General features: G+C 40.9%; 1 protein-coding gene across 1 annotated transcript; it reads right to left on the bottom strand.

The window, feature by feature from the left end:
- Positions 1–984: 984 nt before the first annotated feature.
- TXNRD3 (thioredoxin reductase 3) lies at positions 985–18,362 on the bottom strand. Its single transcript, XM_063164786.1, is given in 16 exon segments — positions 985–2,185; positions 2,311–2,445; positions 2,652–2,747; positions 3,626–3,733; positions 3,941–4,097; positions 4,642–4,718; positions 5,136–5,228; positions 5,441–5,666; positions 5,774–5,889; positions 7,275–7,417; positions 7,815–7,934; positions 8,823–8,895; positions 10,643–10,759; positions 10,942–11,051; positions 12,662–12,722; positions 18,069–18,362. Coding segments are annotated over 16 exon segments (1,974 nt in total). The 5' UTR covers positions 18,348–18,362; the 3' UTR covers positions 985–2,122.
- Between the last annotated feature and the right edge of the window lie 365 nt (positions 18,363–18,727).

Genomic DNA, 18,727 nt, shown 5'->3' with positions numbered 1-18,727 from the left:
TTTGTTGCTACAAGTCCCACTTCTCAGATCTCACCTCTTCTCTAACACCTTCTGTCCACCATAACATTTTGGCTTTGATCCATGGCTTGTTGTCACAGCACATTTTATTTTACATGTGAGCCTACTGAAACACAAGTGACATGTTCACTTCCTCCAGCTATAAGCTACTTGCTGTGTATTTTACCAGGAGAGTTGAAAGCTTTAAAGGGTAACTCTGCAAAAGTTCCTGATGCCACCAGCTGTGTATCACCTAGAGCTGACAGCTGGGGCAAGCATGACAAAGGGAACATCTGCAATTAGGACACTGTTACAGATATGCAAGTGGTAATTATTGATCAATTAACGTGAACCTGCAAATCAAATCTTAATCTGAAATAAAACTCAATTAGTGCTTACTAATAGCAAATTCAGGAATTAGCACTCATTGGCTTGGCTTCCTCCTTCACTTCCTCTCCAGCAGGGCTACACCAGGTAAACTTTGCTATTCCCAGTCAGTTTGTCATCATTTCTACTGGACCAGAAGTGACTCCTCTGCAGCAAAGCAGCCCCTGCAGCTCAGCAAGCATCTCCCCTGTCAAGTATTTTGAAGTGCTACTGAGACTGGGTTTTGCCCAAAGTCTCCGAGAGTTACTAAACTTGAACACCAGCAAGATTTGCTGCTAACACTACCTAGATTTTACTGAGCATCTTTGAGCTGTGTTGCAGTTTAACAATACAAGGTATTCAAATCTTCTGGAATATAGAGAAATGGTATAAAACTGATCTTTCAAGTTTGAACTCACCTAAATTCAATTCTGTATACCCAAACAGAAGGACATCTGATATCCTGAGCAAGCCCCCAGGGGAGACAAGACAACTTGTTTCTCCATTTAAAAGATTACAATATGCACAAATCCACAGGGGTTTTACTACTGTGTGGGATACACAACATAACTCAAGCCCAGTAAAATCTCAGGCAACAGAAATCATGAGGTCAGACACCAGTGTTGTATGCATTGTTTATTGAACTTCAAATGCCACGGTAGATCACAGATTAAATAGTTAAAAACTGGTTACTATCACACAATGTTCAGAACAGTCTTTCAAAAGCTCTTTGGACAAAACTAAGAGCCAGATTCAAGCACAATTCCCCCAAGACAGAATGCTAGGGGTGGAAGAGAGCTTCAAAGTACTGACAGCACACAACATTACACAAAGCACAGCAGGTCATTGCCCTGGGCTGCCACATCAATCAGAGCAGCTCTGTACACCTTCTGCCTCCATGGGCAGGCACCTGCTGTGTCAGTGGGACAGAGTCTGCTTCTCCAGGACTTCAGCATTCCACATAACAGCACAGATAGAATTCTGGGTTCTGTGAGATTGTGAGTTACAGAGCTGAAACCAGATTTAAGCAAACTGACATGGCCTTGCACTTACACTCTTTAGCCTTGACACACAAGACACCTACAAATCAAATTTTTATTTTGAAGACATGATGTCACCTGAGGTCAAAAAATTGTGAATGTGAACAACAGTGGTGTCCTTCAGTTACTTACTCTGAAGTTTGACTGGTTGGGGTGGGAGACTAGTGCTTGAACTGCACTGCTCAACACTGCATCCTATTTATGCCACCTTGTCTCAACTGAACATACAATTAAGTATAACAAAAGGCATCAAAAAGATAAATCAGTCAACTGAAAACTGTTGGCAAGAATCACTCAATTATGTATTTGTCATCTATTTCAAGCATTTGTACAAGACACTGGAACTAGAAGCATTAGCTTTAATTTGTGCAATTAAAGAATTTCCTTCAGGAGGAGTTCAGTCATCTGACTAGAGAGGAAGCTCCCAGCCTTGCCTGGCAGTCATCAGTCGTAGCTCACCTCCCAAGAAGATTTAGAGCAACAACGTCAAGAAAGCACCACAGTGCTAATCCAGGCAAAGTCAGGATTCACAGTCTGAAATTTCTCTGCTGCTTTACTGCTCCATGTGCAACACACCTCGTGCTGAGGAAGCCTCTCCAAGGCACCACTCCCAGCTGCAGCACCCACAGTGGCACTGCTGCAAAGCAGTTGGATGTATTAGAGCTTCCACAGGACTGAGAGTGCACAACATGGAAACAAGTAAAACAGCAGGTTTAACCTCAGCAGCCCTTCTGAGTGATGTCCTGGCCAGAAGATTTGGTAATATCCATTGTAGTGAACACCTGTAAGAGAAAAAAACAAGAGCTTATTTACTGTTGCCTGCATTATCCACATGGCTACTGATCTCTTGGTAAAACTGTCTTCAAGAGCAGGTTTTAAATCAGGCTGTGCCTTCCCCCTTTCTCACCTCTGCACAAGTAGGATGGATACCAATTGTTTCATCAAGTAATTCTTTGGTGAGACCACATTTAATTGCAGCAGCAAAACCTTGGGTAACTTCACCAGCATTGGGTCCAAGAACATGCAGTCCTATCACACGATTCTGCAGAAGAGATGAGAGAAAAATATGAGTCAGTACCAGGCAAAGTTCAACAAAAGCTCTAGTGTGTAACTCCCACTACAGTAAAAATGTTACACAAGCAGGTCAATAGCAGAGTCTTTAAGAAAAAATGAACTTCTTCAAATAAAGTAGTTCTGCAGTCCTTTCCATTTCAAGAATACCCTCAGCATATCCATCCTGCTACTTACATTGTCCTGTTTATTGCAGATAACCTTTGCATAACAGGTATTGTTATCTCTGCCTGGCACTGTCCATTCAAGTGGCCAGAACAAAGTGTGATAAACCTGGGAGAAAAACAAGAAAAAGAGCATTAGAATGTCATTGATTCAGTCAGGCACAATTCTAATTTTAAGTATCCTTATAAATTGGTGGTTTGACATTTAACCCACTATATTCTTGTCTATAACAAACGAGATGAGTAATTTTTTTTCCACTCAGCCCACAGAGTCCATACTCCAAAACTCAGCAGAGGAAGACTTGATTCCAACCATGTAGCTCTGACTTAAATAATTGATAAAAACAGCTACATTGTACAGTAGTTGCAAGTCAAACTTTCAGAAAGAGAAGTACAAAATATCCAGTTACTGTAAGTTTAAACCTACTATGCAAAACAGTAACAGCAGAAGCTCAATAATGTCAAGTGATTTTGACAGATATAAGGAATTAAACAAAAGGCATGCAAAAGCAGCTTCTTCATAACTCCTTAGAGATGTGCAGAAACCAGAAATTACCATAAAATGGGGAAGTTATCCCCAATACTCCTATAGGCCTATGTTAAGGTCAGCAAAAAATAAATTCACAAGTCAACAACAGTGAGCCAGCAGAAAATAGTTCATCCCAGGAGTTTGGTACACTTCAGCAATAAAAGCCTTCAATTCCTGACAACAAAAACCACTCCTACAGCTCTGCAACCCAAGTCTGGCCTCCTGAGGTCAAATGCTTCTCTCAGCCACCTGCAAATAGTTATGCACAATTCTAATGGCATTAAGTCCAGTCCAGGTTTCTGTGAGTCCAGTACCTTGCTGGCCAGATGAAAACAAAGCCACAACAGTTCTACCTGTCTAAACTTCTAATCTTGTAAATCTGTGCCTTGAGACTAAACAGCAAGGCCCAAGAAAAACACCCTCAAGCTACAGGTTAATTGACTCTTGGGTGTTCTTACCTCCAAGTTTTGCTCTCCATATTCATCTATGGCTTTTTGTTCAGGATACCCACAGCTGCCATACTCTAAAGGGGTAAACACTGTTGTTGGTACATTGATATAGTCACACTAAAAATAAAAATAAAAAAAATAATATTTAGACTATGCAAGTTCTATACACTACATAGCAGAAAAAGTTATAGAACTTTTCTTCTTTTTAACAAAATACTTGCAGAGCCAACAGATAAGTGGATAAATTAACTCATGTTACTGCAGTTTTGAGGGAAAAAGCATCTTATTGAGAAATAAATTGAAGTTGTCTGCTTATAGCTTTACCTTTTTGGAACTGCCTCCATACAGCCTTTGGGCCAGCAGTCTCCCTGCCTGAATGGCAACTGGAGTAAGTTCAAGCTTTCCTTCCAAGATATCCCCAATTGCATAAACATGAGGCACATTGGTTTGTTCTTCATCATTTACAGGGACTTTCCCATTCCTTTAAAACAAACAGAAGACCACAGAATTTAGCATTACAACTTTTCTCAGATCTCTATAAAAAAACAGGGGAGAAACTTATTCTAACTACTGAGCTCATTTCATTAAATATCTTTATGCCTTTTTTACTTTAACTGCAAACTCTTCAGAGCATCAATCACCTCCAACTCTGACACACTGCTGAAGTCTGTATTCAGTGGGCCAGTTCAGACACGAACAACAGTGCCTGGCTGATGGCAGTCAAGCTACTCAGACATCTTTGGACTCTCAGTCTTTCACCTGATTATTACAGAGCTCTGTGCTATCAGCACAATGACCAACTAGTACATATTCACTCAGAATAGTTATTTTACAAAGTACATACTGAAGAAATTAAGTTAATGGACAATTGTACTCAAATTGAGAACAAAAAAGTTTGCAAAGGTTTACATAATTGTCATATATAACAGTGGGAATTAAAAGACCATCGGTATCATAAACTACTTTTACAGAGGTAAAAAAATATCCTTGCATTTAGTGGTTTTAGGGAGTTCAGCAATACTCACTTCTCATTGATTTTGACACCAATTGTCTGTAGCCCAATATTCCTGGTACAGGCATCACGACCAATGGCTAGCAAAACCTAAAAAACCCCAAAATTAAATGCAAACACTTTACACAAGAGAAGTATAACATACGATTTCCTTTAGTTTTTCAGTGAAAAAACTGAAGCATATGAATAAAATGCCTTCCACACTGTTTTTTTCAAAATTTGAAGGAGCCACCCATAACTCTCTTCAGGTACAACTTGTTTTAGAGATGTAACAAGCAGAAAAACCACAACAGAACCAGAAGCAACAACACTGTTTATATGACCTAAACTCCAGGCTGACAGGGTTCAACTAAAGACAAATAGTGAATTTCCACTTTTTTTTTTCTGCCAGTAAATTACATGAACAACTTTTTAAGGAGGAGTTCCCTTCAAGTTGTTCAAGAAAAAGTATTTGAATACTATTCATGTGCATCAATAGCCATTTATTTCAAATCCAGACATGCTTACTGTGTTATATTCTTCTTCAAGGGTTTCCGATCCTTCAGTAGACTTTGCTGTCACTTTCAGTCTTCCTGGCATTCCTTGCTCCAGCTGCTCAACCTGTGCAAATTTTTGTAAGCTTAGAATGACCTGAAGCAGCAGAGCTCACTTCCATTGTCATTCAAGCCTACTAATCTATCATTAAGCAGTTAAAAAAAGCTCAGTCTCATAAAACATTTATTTGTGCACAGAGCCAAAGCCTTCCCAGACAACACCTGCATTTTACATGTGCTGTTCAAAGCAATGATGTGTTAAGAGAAGAAAGCACTTGCCTGAACAGGTACAAACTTCTTGATGAACTTCACGCCGTGTGTTTCCATGTAGGCTCCGACCTTCTCTGCCATTTCCTGGTCGAAGCCCCGCAGGAGAATGGAACGGACCATCACAGTGACATCCAGCCCCAGGCCAGCCAGAAACCCTGCACACTCCAGAGCCACATAGGAAGCACCCACAACCAGAGTCTTGCCAGGGCAGTAAGGCAGGGAGAAGAGGTCATCACTGAAAAGAGAAGAAGCCTAAGTTATAAGGTCCTTCCAACACAAGCTTGTTTGACTTGGCAAACACCAGAGCAGACAAGTTCAGTCTTCTGTGCCTTTTCATCTCACCTTGTAATGCAGAATTCTTTATCTCCAGGGATACCCAGGTATCTTGGCCTTTCTCCTGTAGCCAGCACAAAAGTTTCTGCTGTGTGATAGGTCACTTGTCCCTTTCTGTTAGTTGCCTGTTGATGAAGACACAGTTAAGACTGATGTTTTCATATGCTTTAAGATAAAAATTATGTAATCCTTTCCTTAATTATTGTAGATATGTTTAAAAATCAAGAATAAGCAGTTTGAATCAAGAACAAATGCATTTAGAGATACCACACAGGTCACTGAAGAACAACAGGTTTAAACAACTGACTATCAGGCTTTTCTTCCATTAGAGCACTTAAAATCATTTACTCTTTGAATCCTGCCCATTTTAACTGCTAAGTTAGATGGGATTACTCATGAGAACTTGACTTCCGAGTTATAAAAAGCCACAACAAATTAAAGACAACCCCTTTATCCCCACAATAAAAGGTCAATGTAATGCAAGGGACAGCATAACATGAATTAGTCCTTCAGCTAACGTAAATAAAAAGTAACTAGGTAACTAGTTACATGATTTCAGTTCAGAGAGCCTAAGACCCAACCTTGCATGAATTCTAACTAACTTGAACTCTAATTTGAGACTCTTAGTCTTTGGAAATTCCATCTTGCCAGTGCATCTCTCCCATAATCTGACTTTCATTCTTGCTCTTTGTTAGTTTTTTCATCACAGATGAAGGGAAACATTTTCCCCATTGAGTCAACAGGTAATTCAGGTTGAAAGTGATCTCAGGAGGTCATCTAGTCCAGCCTCCTGCTGGGAAGTCTCTCTGTTCTACTTCATTTATTGATTAAGGACACTTAAGTGGCTTGGACACTTGAACAGGTGGTACACAAGGTAAATTGAATTTACTATTATCTTTCAGTGCTGAGTTCTTGGTTTAAAACACGAGTAGTTCAGCCTTGATATTGCAAACAGACAATTACATGCACTGAGTGCAACAGTTGCCTTCAATATGCACTTCTAGGTTAACCTTGCTTCAGTATGCTCACCTATAGCAAGATTGGCAGAACAAGCTTTGTCTTGCCAGACTGACACTTTAATTTGTATGCTGATACAGCACAAGGTTCTAGCAGAGCTCTTATGCAAGCACTTAATCTAAATTTAATTTCAATAGTTTTTATGCTTTAGTATGAGGATTTTCCAAGTTGCAAAATCACACAGCTGGAGTTTCCTTTCTTTCCCCCCTTCTCACTCAGGCTGCTGAAATCAGTATGAAGGTACAAACTGAGACCACCTTCCTTTATTCTTATAAGACACAGGTTTACACATACCCACATCACTCTTACAGAACTAGGTCTGCAAACACTGTGGCAGGTACTAAAGCTCAATAATTATTTTAATCAGTAACTTCAAAAATGAGTTATTAACTTCAGTTGACCTAACTTGGCAACGTTAAGATGAAGCCTTTTTGGTGTTGAATTTTGTAAGGCAGTTTCCCTCCCAACTAAGTATTTTAAATGCAGAGTATACCTTGATTTTGTGTGGTTCCACAAATTCTCCATAAGAATTGAGGTATGTCACAGACTTCTCTCTCAAAGACACTCGATAGCCCCAGTTTAGAGAACCAATGTAGTTCTGAACTGCTTCTACCATGGTCTCCCAGTTGTGTTTAACTGAAACAAGACATTAATTTAGTATTTAAGAAAATAAAAGAGCAATGTGCCCCTTAAGAAAAATTTAACTTATTAATTGTACATCATGCTAAGAAAACATCATTATCAGTAATGATGATACATATTAAGGTCTTGTTCTATTATGTTAATATTTATCTGACTTGTTACTATCTGAACTAAGCCCATTCTAGAAATTCTGTCATTTATTTCAGTTAATACAGGGAACAAAACACAATTATCTTTCAACCCCAAAGATTTCTATGACTGAAAAAGGAGGACACCTGCTTCACCTAAGAAAAGTACTAAACTCTGCCTCTAATTTATTAAGAAAAAGAACAGTCTTGAGCTCAGCATCTCATCTGTACAGTCTTGGGCTTCCCTCTGTGTTCTTACCAACCTTGTTCTTCATACTGCCACCCAAACTTCCTTGAATCTTGGAGTGCCTGACCCAGAAGTGCTGCTTGATGCATCAGCTTCTTGGGAATGCAACCTACATTTACACACGTGCCACCAAGTCCTAAGATAGAAAGAATCACATTATTGCTTCCATGAATGGGATTTATGCTTTCCCTAGCACATACTTTGTATATTCACTATATTGCTCACCTCAGGGAGGTTTGTATAATCACACAAGTAACATGAAACTTCTGTTGCAAGGGACATTTTAGAATACAATAAACACATTAAGTTTGTATTCAGTTTAATATGTTATTAGGCTCACTGGCCCCAGACAGGGACAGCATATCAAACACAGAGCCTGGTTACTTACTCCACAAGGTTTCAGATTTTAGTCAGGCTGCCAAGTAAGCCAGGCAAAAAGTCCAGAGTTTCTACAATTTAGTATGATCTATTATTTGGTATTTAAATATGCCTGTGTTTGAAATACCGTCTACAAGAGTACATTCATTCCTTGACTCAAAAGAAGTTTCACCAAAGTTTCTTACTCATTCTCAGCTGCCAGTATCACTAATGAGGTCAGCCAGCAGCTGTCCTTAATTAGGAAAATGTGAGACATACATAGCCAAGCAGTCACTGTTCTAAAGGGAGCTATCAGTTGTCTACCATATGGAACTGGATGAACTAAAAGGCAAAATATCCCCACAAACATTAGAATGTGAACATGCACGCACACACTACCCACACATGGTTTGAAAGTGATCAAAGCTAGAAAAACTTTTGACAGAGAACAGAGAATAGCAATGCCCAAAGCAGAAATAACCATCCAGAAAAGCAGCAGGCATGCCAGGCAAATAACTCTTGTTATCTGTGTACACTCAATTCCTCAATTAGAATTGAGGTAAGAATTACCCTCAATTCCTAAGAACACAAATCCATAATATGTAACATCTCAGTATGTATCACTGGTACTCAAACATCATCAAACACAAGATTAAAAAAAGCTTACCCCATGTGGTTCCAAGAGGTGTTGGAACAACATAATCTAATACCATTACTTTCTTTCCCAAGGCAGCAGCTTCCTATAAAAAAATGGAGAAGACCAGTCAGCATTACTGAACAAAGCAAGCCTGTCCACTCATTTATAGTCATAATACATTTAGCACTAATAAAAGGCTTCTTTACTACCTTCACCAGTTAGACATTAACATACATGGCTCTTCTGTCTCCTTCCCTAGACAAAAACTGAAATCCCTCAAGAACTGACTTTAAACTTTGAATGGCTCTTTGCATGTTCAATGCTGCATCAAGATCATCCTATGCTGTCAAAAGCCATGATATGAAAAAGGTATGAGATGGGCTCTCTTCTACCTCACCTAAAGAAATATTTATGCTGTTAGCTCTGCTTTCCATTCAGGACAGAACTGACTTGGCATGTTCATGCATGGAACAGAAGGTGACACACTGGAGACATTTCAATGCAGCACCACCATGATGTTCAAGGGGCTGGAGCACACCCACTATAGAAGGCCAAGGGAATTGGACACATTCAACCTGGAGAACAACTGAGTTTGGAGGGGACACCAGAGCAACTTTCCAGTGCCTATGAGAAGTACATTAAGATGACTGTGCCAGGCTCTTCACAGTGGCCAAGTAGCAAAGGGACAACAGACAATGGCTTTAAGATGAAACAAGAGACTCAGACTGGATATAAGGAACTTTCACATCATGAGGACAATCAAACAGGTTTCCCAGAAAGGCTTCCCATCTCCACCCCTGGCTTATTTCAAATGGATGAGTCCCTGCACAATCCTGTGTGACTTCATATTGGACCTTGCTTGGAGCAAGGAGCTTATATTAGATATTCTTCTCATGTCCACTCCAACCTGAATATGCCTATTCCTCTATCCAAGAAATTAGCAGGTAGACATTGTTTGATTTTTCAAGCACTTAAATCTCTAGGTGGCTCAAATCTATTTAAGATCTGCAATCCTGCCTCAAACAAGGTTTAGCTGGGTGGCTAATATTTTGAATATTACTCTGAACAATTTGGCAATTAGCACAAAGTTTACAACTGATGTCCCAGAAGGTACTGTGAGCAAAGATCTGAACATTCTGAAAATACACAATTGGCCAACTGAAGAATTCCACTGTCAGCCCCTCCTGCCTGCTTTGTATTTTCTAATGAAGGTTGCATGTTTGGCTGTATAGCTCAGCAATTGTCAAGACATAAACTGACAGTTTAGGACCTGGCTGAGAGATGGGAGTGGGTGTCCAAATCCCTTGGGTAGCAGAGCAAACTGAATCTGGACCTTAGGTCCTGAGGCACTCTGAACAACAGCTAATTGTGTAAGAGCTACACAATCTCAGCTTCCCTTTCTGAGAAAGCACCTGAAAAGGGAACTAAAGAGTGAGGCAGCTCCTTGAAGGGGACTGCTGGAAGCATTTAATTTTAGATGACTGGTGATACTGAATCCTAAACTGTCAAAAGCCTTCAACAGCAGCCCTTAAGTTTTCTAGATTACTGTTTGGAAGCACCTGTGTATTACACATGCAGAAGAGATAGTTAAAAAACATTTGGTTCCACCCTCAGCCAGAAAACTAAAACCTATAATTAGGATCAAGAGCTGAATAGACATTGGCAACAAACTGGTCCCTTTATCCCCTAAGTAAGCACATTACTAGACCACTATTGGTTCATTAATTAACAAGTTGAACAGTAATACTCATCAAAATATACACTGTTTTATACCAACATAATTAATAGTGAGTAACTTTTGAATAAGTTTTACATACCACCTGTTCTCTAATGTCATTTTCACATCCTACCTTAGAACATGCAAGTCCACCTGAGCCACCACCAATAATAATGAGATCATATTCATAGGGTTCTGTAATGGTTTGGTTATCCCCAAGGAGTTTCTGCAGTGATCCATCCTTATAAGCCTGGGAGAGAAAAAGAAATAAATAATCAAATCAGCACACATGTTTCTGAGCAAACAACTGATAACACTGCCTGCTCTGAGTGACGTCACCCAGGCTGCTGTGTCACACAACATTCAGCTACAACCAAACTGCAAATTCCCTCAGTCTTGTCCACTTCCAGCTGGTTTCTAAAGCCAGGTTACCTGGTATGTTGCATCACAGCCACCAATGTGAGTTCCATTCACAAATACATTAGGCACTGTCCTCTGGTTCGTCAGCTCTGCCAATACTTGCTGAATACTGGCTCCATCATCTAAGAATAAAAGAAATATGTACATTATAAACAGATTTCAGGAACAGAGGTTTTTAGAACAACCTGAAGTATTAAAGGTTTGGACTGTGAACACTGTAGGCCTGCCAAGAAAAAAAAATGTTTATAATTTCATTATAAACATTCCATTTGCAGGTTTCCTGGACATAAGCAAGTCTTCAGAAACTACTTCTCAAAGGAGCAGGCTTAAATACAAAAATTAAATTGATATTTCAAGCCACGGTTCTACAGCATGGAGTAAAGCTGAAGTAGTAAGAATTTAGCTTTTCTATTTCAAGGACTTTTATCTCTTACAGTGTCACATTTGTTGCTACACACTACAGTGTTCACTACAAAAAAATTCTTTTCCAGCTATCACAGAAGATCACACAGACACCTTTTCTATCATGAGAACTTCTTGTTTTGGAGTATGTTCTGTGCACAGGAACATAATTCTGCCCAGCAGCTTTGTATTATGAGACAATGGGTAAGGGAAGTATGAACATGCTTTTCTACTTACCCTAAAGCTACCTTCCTCCTTTTTCTACCCACCACACTGTCAGAAACTTTCTAGTTTTAAAATTATCATTGCCTGACCTCACCTGCCATCTGAATCATAAGCACCTACACACAGGCTCAATTTAGACCTCTCAGCAGTAAATGGGGGAATGGGGATTTACAGTAATCACTCTGACTAAAATCTTTTTATTCCAAGATTGTATCTACTAAGTATCAGTAATCAGAGCAACTGCAAGGGAAATATATTATTAATTAGAAGTAATTCCAGGAAAAAAAAAGCTGTGCATTGTACTTTACATACCTTGGGCTATAATTAATTCACAGTATGACAACTTGAATAAGAAGCAAAAGTAACTAAGAAGAGATGAATAAATAGATACATTTCTCCCAAATATTGCTTCGGCAAAAGTAAAAACTTCAAAAAGGCACTAGAACTTTAAAAAAAACCTTGGAAATTTAAGTTTTGTGCAGAAAAAAAGAATAGACACTCATCAGTTTACCAAACGTGCATTTAAGAGCTCAGTAAAAAACATATAAGAAACTATTTGTTCCTAAAACTACATTAAAAGCTAAGTGCATTATGTCTGTGTACACATAAGGCATTGCCCATGTCCTAAAACTAAAGCAGCTGGGGCTTTAAGGAAAAAACAACTTGAAACTAGCAGCAGCCAAGTTACTGGAATTTGCCCTTCCTTCCAGTGACTCAGCACTCTTCCCAAAGAAGGTCACCAACATACCAAGTCAAACATTAACAATTCATCTGAAGCCACAAGAGAACCAGGAGTAGGAAAAAATTACAGACTTATTCCCCAGAAGCCATAGCTCCTTGGACAAAAATCAGATCTCACATTCTCTATCACCTGATGGTTTTTACAGTCAAAGCCTTCAGTTATATTAAAAACACATCCTGTATAAAAACCACATTGAAGCCTAATTGCCTTTATCTCTGCATTTATTAAAATGTATTTTACTTGTTTCACATGTCCCCCAGTTAGCTCAAGACAGCTTAAGGAATCATGCAGCTTAAAGAATCCCTCATTTTCAGTTACATTAAGCAGCAGCACATTGTGATACATTGTTCTTCTCCTACTCACCAGTTATATCCAGCTCCAGAGCATAGTAGTCCACATGCAGGGAGTGGAAGAGTTCCTTCACCTGCAAGAGGAACAGACACCATGGCAGCGCAAAGGTTCCTCGGCTCAGGGTACAACTTCCCTGCTGGACACACACAGGACACCTGGAAGGCTCAGCTCCTCAGCTCTGGGGCTCCACACAGCTTTGGTAGCTTGGTTCTGTGTTCTGTGTGTTCCTCTTAAAGCCAGAGCATTTTACCTCCCATCACCTTAAGAAAAAGCTTCTAGATACAATTTGCTTAGCTGCTGACTTCTCCACCTGTTACATACCAAAAGCCATGGAAGTGACTGCCATATAAAAAAACAAAGAAGAGAGATAAAGCAGCAGCAAGATTCTTTGGTAGTACTAAGGAAAAAAAAAGAATAATAAGCAAAACAAAATGCTATCAAGGAAATTTAAAAAATACTGAGTACTCAGCACTCAGCTGGGTGGTTTTTTTACCTCAGTTCTGGATGGGCAAAATGTATCATTATCTGATTCAAATCAGGCAACCTTTTAGAAACAAGATTTCTACAATAACATTTTTTGTGATGCTGGCATGTGAAAACAGCTCTAGCAAGAATCCCTGAATGTCTATGGGAAGGACCCACTTGCCAGCATGGAGTCTGAACATTTTAAAATCAGCTTTCTGAGGAATCTCAAATTTATGGACAGAGCTTCATCACGAGTATATTGAGGCCCATCTAGTAAGTTTAAAGATGTCTAACACACAGGGAATAAAATGTTTTTAATATTGCTGTGACTCACACTGTTACTATACTGAATACTGAGTATTCCAGTGTTTTCTGATTAAGTTTCAGCTTTATCCAGGCAAACAAGAAGATTTTGTATTCTGTACCAACTACAAATCCTTAGCACATCATATATCAACTGTAACATTCAAAAAAAAAAAAAAAAAGCTTTGCTTCTGTAGCTGATTATATTGGTTCTACAGTTTTAGAATAGTGGAGGTTCTAAGGGACCTTTTCAGGCCACCTGCATGAACTCCCTGCTCAAAGCAGAGCCAAATGTGAAGGCTGATGACATTGCTCAAGCACTGTCCTCTCGCTTGGAACATCCACAAGGACAAAGACACCAGAACTTCCCTGACCTGCTCAACATTTGACCATCCTCAGAGTAAAGAACTTCCATTTTATCCCATTGGAGTGTCTGCCATAGCAACTAATGTTTGTTTGTTCTTCTTTCACTCTGCAACTTGAATAACACTCTGATTGTCTTCCCACCTGTCAGCAAAAGGCAGCAACTAAAACTCCCAGTCAGCCTGACCAAAGTTCAACAAACGGAGCTCCTCCTTCCCACATTCAGTGTGTGTGATACTCCAGCCCTCTAACCATCTAGATGACCCTTGAAATTTCTTGTCCTAAGCTCACCATTACCTTCAGGCTTGCCTCCTGGAATGATTACAGCTACAGGCAGAATGAAAGGAACCACTCCAGACCTCCTGTTCTGCATCTTCTGTTACAAATCCCAAAGTAAATGCCAAGCAAGAACCAAAAAGCAAAGCTAAAGTGATTGCTACTAAGAAGTGTTAAGAATGCAGAGGCAAATTAGAAAATTCGCTGCTTGGTTGCTGGTTTAGTTTGCAGCAAAGCAGTGGAGTAACAGGGAAGTGTTCACTGGTTTTTGTTTTCTTTTTTAAAAAACTCTGCCAAAACATTGCAACAGCAGCTGGCAGGAAGGAGGACAGGACAGAACATTACTAAACCAAGGAAGATTACACTCAAGAAAGGACAGATTTAAGGCATTTAGACCACCTTTATTCTCTACTGAAGGTACTCAGTAGAGAGAAAAAAATCAGACAAATGCTAGCATCCTAATTAGAGGCAACTATTGCACTTTACACTTATGAACAAATCATACTTGTGTTGTGCTAATGAAACTGAAGGAAGGATCATAGCAAGCACATGAGCAGTTACAAAATCTTCAATGCAGGCAAGAGATAATAGATGACTTTGGTTTGGAGAAGGAAATGATTAGGAGGAGTAGAAAGATAACACACTAATCATGACTAATATCAAGATAAGCTGAACAGGAAATGATTTCTCAGAAATACTCACTGGAGCACTCAGCAATAACTGCATTTACCAGAAAACAACTTTGAAATGAAAAGGAAGTGAATCTCCCTGGGGAACATAACCAGAAAACTCACTGCTATCTGGCATTGTAAAAGCCAAAATTAAAATGAGATTAAAGGAGTTATTAGACCAACTAATGAAAAAGAAAATCAACTGAAAACTTTGAACCCAATAAAACTAATACCAACTCAGGTCAAGAAATTCCTGTGTCACACACACCCCACTGGAAACTTCAGCAGTGCAGTGGGAGACAGTCTTACTTACAGCCCAAAGACAAAACTGTCATTTCTTCAAATGTCTGGGGTGGGATACAAGGCTGAAGTCACTGATACAGCCATTTACTTCCCTTTTCACCAATGCAATGGCCTCAGTTACCTACTAAACCCTTTCAAGTTTTCACAAGAAGTGATGGACTAGAAACACTTCCAAGTATTATTAAACAATAGATAATTCCTCTGAAATCAAGAAATTAGTCTAGCTTTAGGAAATGCTTCCCACAGATGCTTTCTGTCACTAGGGAAGCTAAGCAGGTTTGAGATAAGCTTTCTATCATAAAATAATAATGGCATGTCCTAGGTCTGCTTTTTCAAGTATCAGCTAACACTCCATAATAGCTACAGCTGAATTGGCCAGAACCCCCTGAGGACAGAGAATGTAATCTGTAATTGCATAAAATATAACTAAAATAACCAGTAACTTTATGCAATCACAACTGTTGCTCCTAAAGTATCAACATATCACAGTGTTCAGCCTTGCCATTTTTTCATGCTAAAAAACTGTGTTTTCTTTATGCATCTCTATCTTACTTATTATCTTTTCTGGATGCTAAGCAATTGAAGAAACAGCCAAGTTAAATTATGACAAGGAAGTAATTCTACCACCACCCCCTCTCCACCACTGCCCTGTTAAAGCAGTTGAACAACAAATTGCATTTGCAGAAGAACAACAGCACAATTGCCAAGTCATGCTATTAGCTAACCTGAATACAATCACCTACCTAATTCACTCAGGGAATTTATTTGCAGTTGTGTTTCCAAAGAAAAGTGCCATTTTAATTTCCTTCTAGCATGGCTACCTCCACTTGAAAGAGAGAATTCTTTCCACCCCCAAATTAGGTACTTTCAGCCCATGAGCACAAAACATCTTTTTTTATTAATCCTACCAAAAGCACACTGCTAACAACCATCCACAGTAGAAGATAATACAATGCACACTATTCATATCTGTCTGAGAACTCAGAACTATGTGATTACAGTCTAAGTACTCAAGCTGTAACTACACTTCCAAATTACATTCACTTCATTAATTCTATAGACTTGATCAGCTAACAAGAATCCCGCATTAGCCATTGTTTTCCCATTCCTTTCAGTAATTTCTAAGTCTTTGATAAGAGGGATTGTTAATACCCTTAGTGTTACAGATATTCCTCTGTTTTATCACTTGATGTCTCACGTGTGGCTTCCTTCTTCCATAAACTTTCTTCTTCTAATTCTCTGTCTGCAATCTATACCCCTTCTCCACATTTTCTTTGTTATATTACCTTTCTGTTCTGTTCCAAGCAGGAAAATAAGCCAAGGAAATGTGACTAGCAGGGCAGTCACCTCTTCCCCCCAGCCCTATTTATGACCCGTTTCTTCACAAAAATTCACACAGCATTTCTCAACTACCCCTCCTAGAAAGGGCCGTGACAGAGGGTCCTCCTACTCCCTGTGTTCATTCCTCCCCTTTGCAAAACAATAAGGATAATATTCCTAACATTCCTCATATCTGACTGCTTCCCTGAAGCAAGCAATCTGCCTAATGGAGAAGCTATGAACAAATGCAGGAAAGAAAAATCTGGAATTTAATTATTGGACTACAATCAAGTCTTTTCTCCCCTTCTTGTCTTAGTCTAGAGCCTCTGCAACACCACAAACAGATGAAGGAAAAAGGCACAAGGTTTAAAAAGTTACAGGGCCATCATGTGATCTCAAACCCACTGAACTGAGTGCCATGAGCATCAGCATTTACAATCACAAGCAATAAAAGCACACAGGGCAATACCGACAGCCATGACTAGGTATTTCTTAATGGGCAACTCTGAAGTCCTCAAGAAATGATTTTTCCTCAGCAGAAGATAACACTTTTGTCAACTGGACTAGACAGAAGCAAGACTCCAACTCTTCATTTACTGAAACTTAGAGTAAGTTGCTAAGAAGGATTTGAGCTACGTACTCTGATTTACTATCTGCCAAAAAGTTCTTAGAAGGCACTGGTTTGGTTGATCCTCTCAAACACAGAAGTTTCCTTTCCCAAAACCTCAAAAAAGTTGCATGTGAGATAGGATATATTCAGTTCAGTTTTCTGCAAGGAGGTCATAATATCTCTTCCCTTCCCAGAACTAAACCTAACCCAGAAATGGGAGTGAGGCTTCTGAGTATTTTCCTGGTTATCAGTTGTATTGAGGAACACCAGGACTTGATCCAACAGTTCCACTCATGTTCTTACACAATGGCCATATCAAATATGGTAGTGTGAGGTTCAAATAAAATTTCATAATATACTCTTTGTAACTATCCAAGAAACCTAAGGCCTACAAACCCTCAGGTCCTGTGTGGACTATGACCAGTGTATTGGTATCATAAAACTCTAATGAAGGCCTTGAGTTTTTTAATGAGCTTGGTATACTAGCTATAGCCTAATGAGTGTACATTGGTGTAAAATTAGGGCTAAAAAGGTATTTTTCTCTAAATATCACAATTAACCAAGAGTGTTTTTCTCTCCTTTTAAACACACGCTGCGATCAGGATTTAGAACTTATTCATTTGCTACAGAGTCAACCTTCCATAATTTAGAAAGGGCAGAAAACTTAACTCATCCCTGCCGTGGGGAGCAGCTTTGCCCAAGCTGAACACCAATGTGGTACCCAAATTTCCAAAGAGAAAAGAACACAGCCAGCACCCTGAGCTTCGAGCGGCTCTAGAGCTGAGGAACAAGCACACTGTGCAGAACTCGCCACACATCCACCTCCCACCGTGGCAAAGCGAAAGAACCACCACGAACTCCACTTCGCCTGATTTAGAGTAGCAGGAGGTTTTCCAGCACGTGGTGCTGGAGCGGGACGGACACAGCGCCACTTCCACACGCCCCAGAGCCCTCAGGTGCCGCCGCACGCCCGCACCGCCCTCCCTCAGCCCCGCGCCCTGCCCGGGCCCGGCGGGCGCCCTCGGGCCAAGGTCTGCCCGTGCCCGCCTCGAGGGACGGCCCGCGGGGGACCGCGCCGAGCGGGCTCCAACCGCCGCCGCCGCCTCACCTTGTTGCAGTAGGGGCAGTAGCTCTTGCTGAAGATCATGACGCGGTGCGAGGCGATGAGGTTCCGCACGCGGAGCTTCAGCCCGTCCCAGTCTGGGAGCCGGGTCTGGACCGGCGGCGGCGGCGGCGCCATGGCGGCAAGATCGCCTTCGCCGCGGCGGCCAGGCTGACCCTCGGCCATGCCCGCCCCTTCCGTAGCCGGCAGCAGGATGAGCGGGCCAACCTATTCGGAGGGAGCGAGGGGGGGACAAAACGCCAGGGAGGGCTCTCCACCCTGCATTTCAGCCACAAGCACTATGAATCGTCGTAAAATAATAAAAAAAGTCTTTTATACCAGAGGCGAAAGCGTCAGTGTCTGCCTAAAGGCTACGTAGAGAAGAACAAACTAGCGTTGTTTAAGCCTCTCTCCCCTCTGAGAGGGGGCGTGAAGTGAGCCAAGAGGAGGCCGGCGCGAGCGCGCATGAGCGGCCGGCGGGCGGGCGGTGCCGGGCGGGGCGCGGGGCGGGGCCGGTGACCGGGTGGCGCCGCCTCAGCACCCGCCCGGCCGAGGCTGGCCGGGTGGATAGTGCGGGGCAACGCGGGCGGGGCAGGGGGTGGTGTCGGCGTTGTCCTTTGCCCCCGGCGGGGGAGTGGTCGGCCTAGGGCCCCGGTTGGACCTGC

This window comes from Melospiza melodia, chromosome 10 (assembly GCF_035770615.1).
Source record: "Melospiza melodia melodia isolate bMelMel2 chromosome 10, bMelMel2.pri, whole genome shotgun sequence".
Taxonomy (NCBI): domain Eukaryota; kingdom Metazoa; phylum Chordata; class Aves; order Passeriformes; family Passerellidae; genus Melospiza; species Melospiza melodia.
The sequence above is the reverse complement of the archived record's forward strand: the minus strand, read 5'-3'. Positions and strand labels throughout refer to the sequence as shown.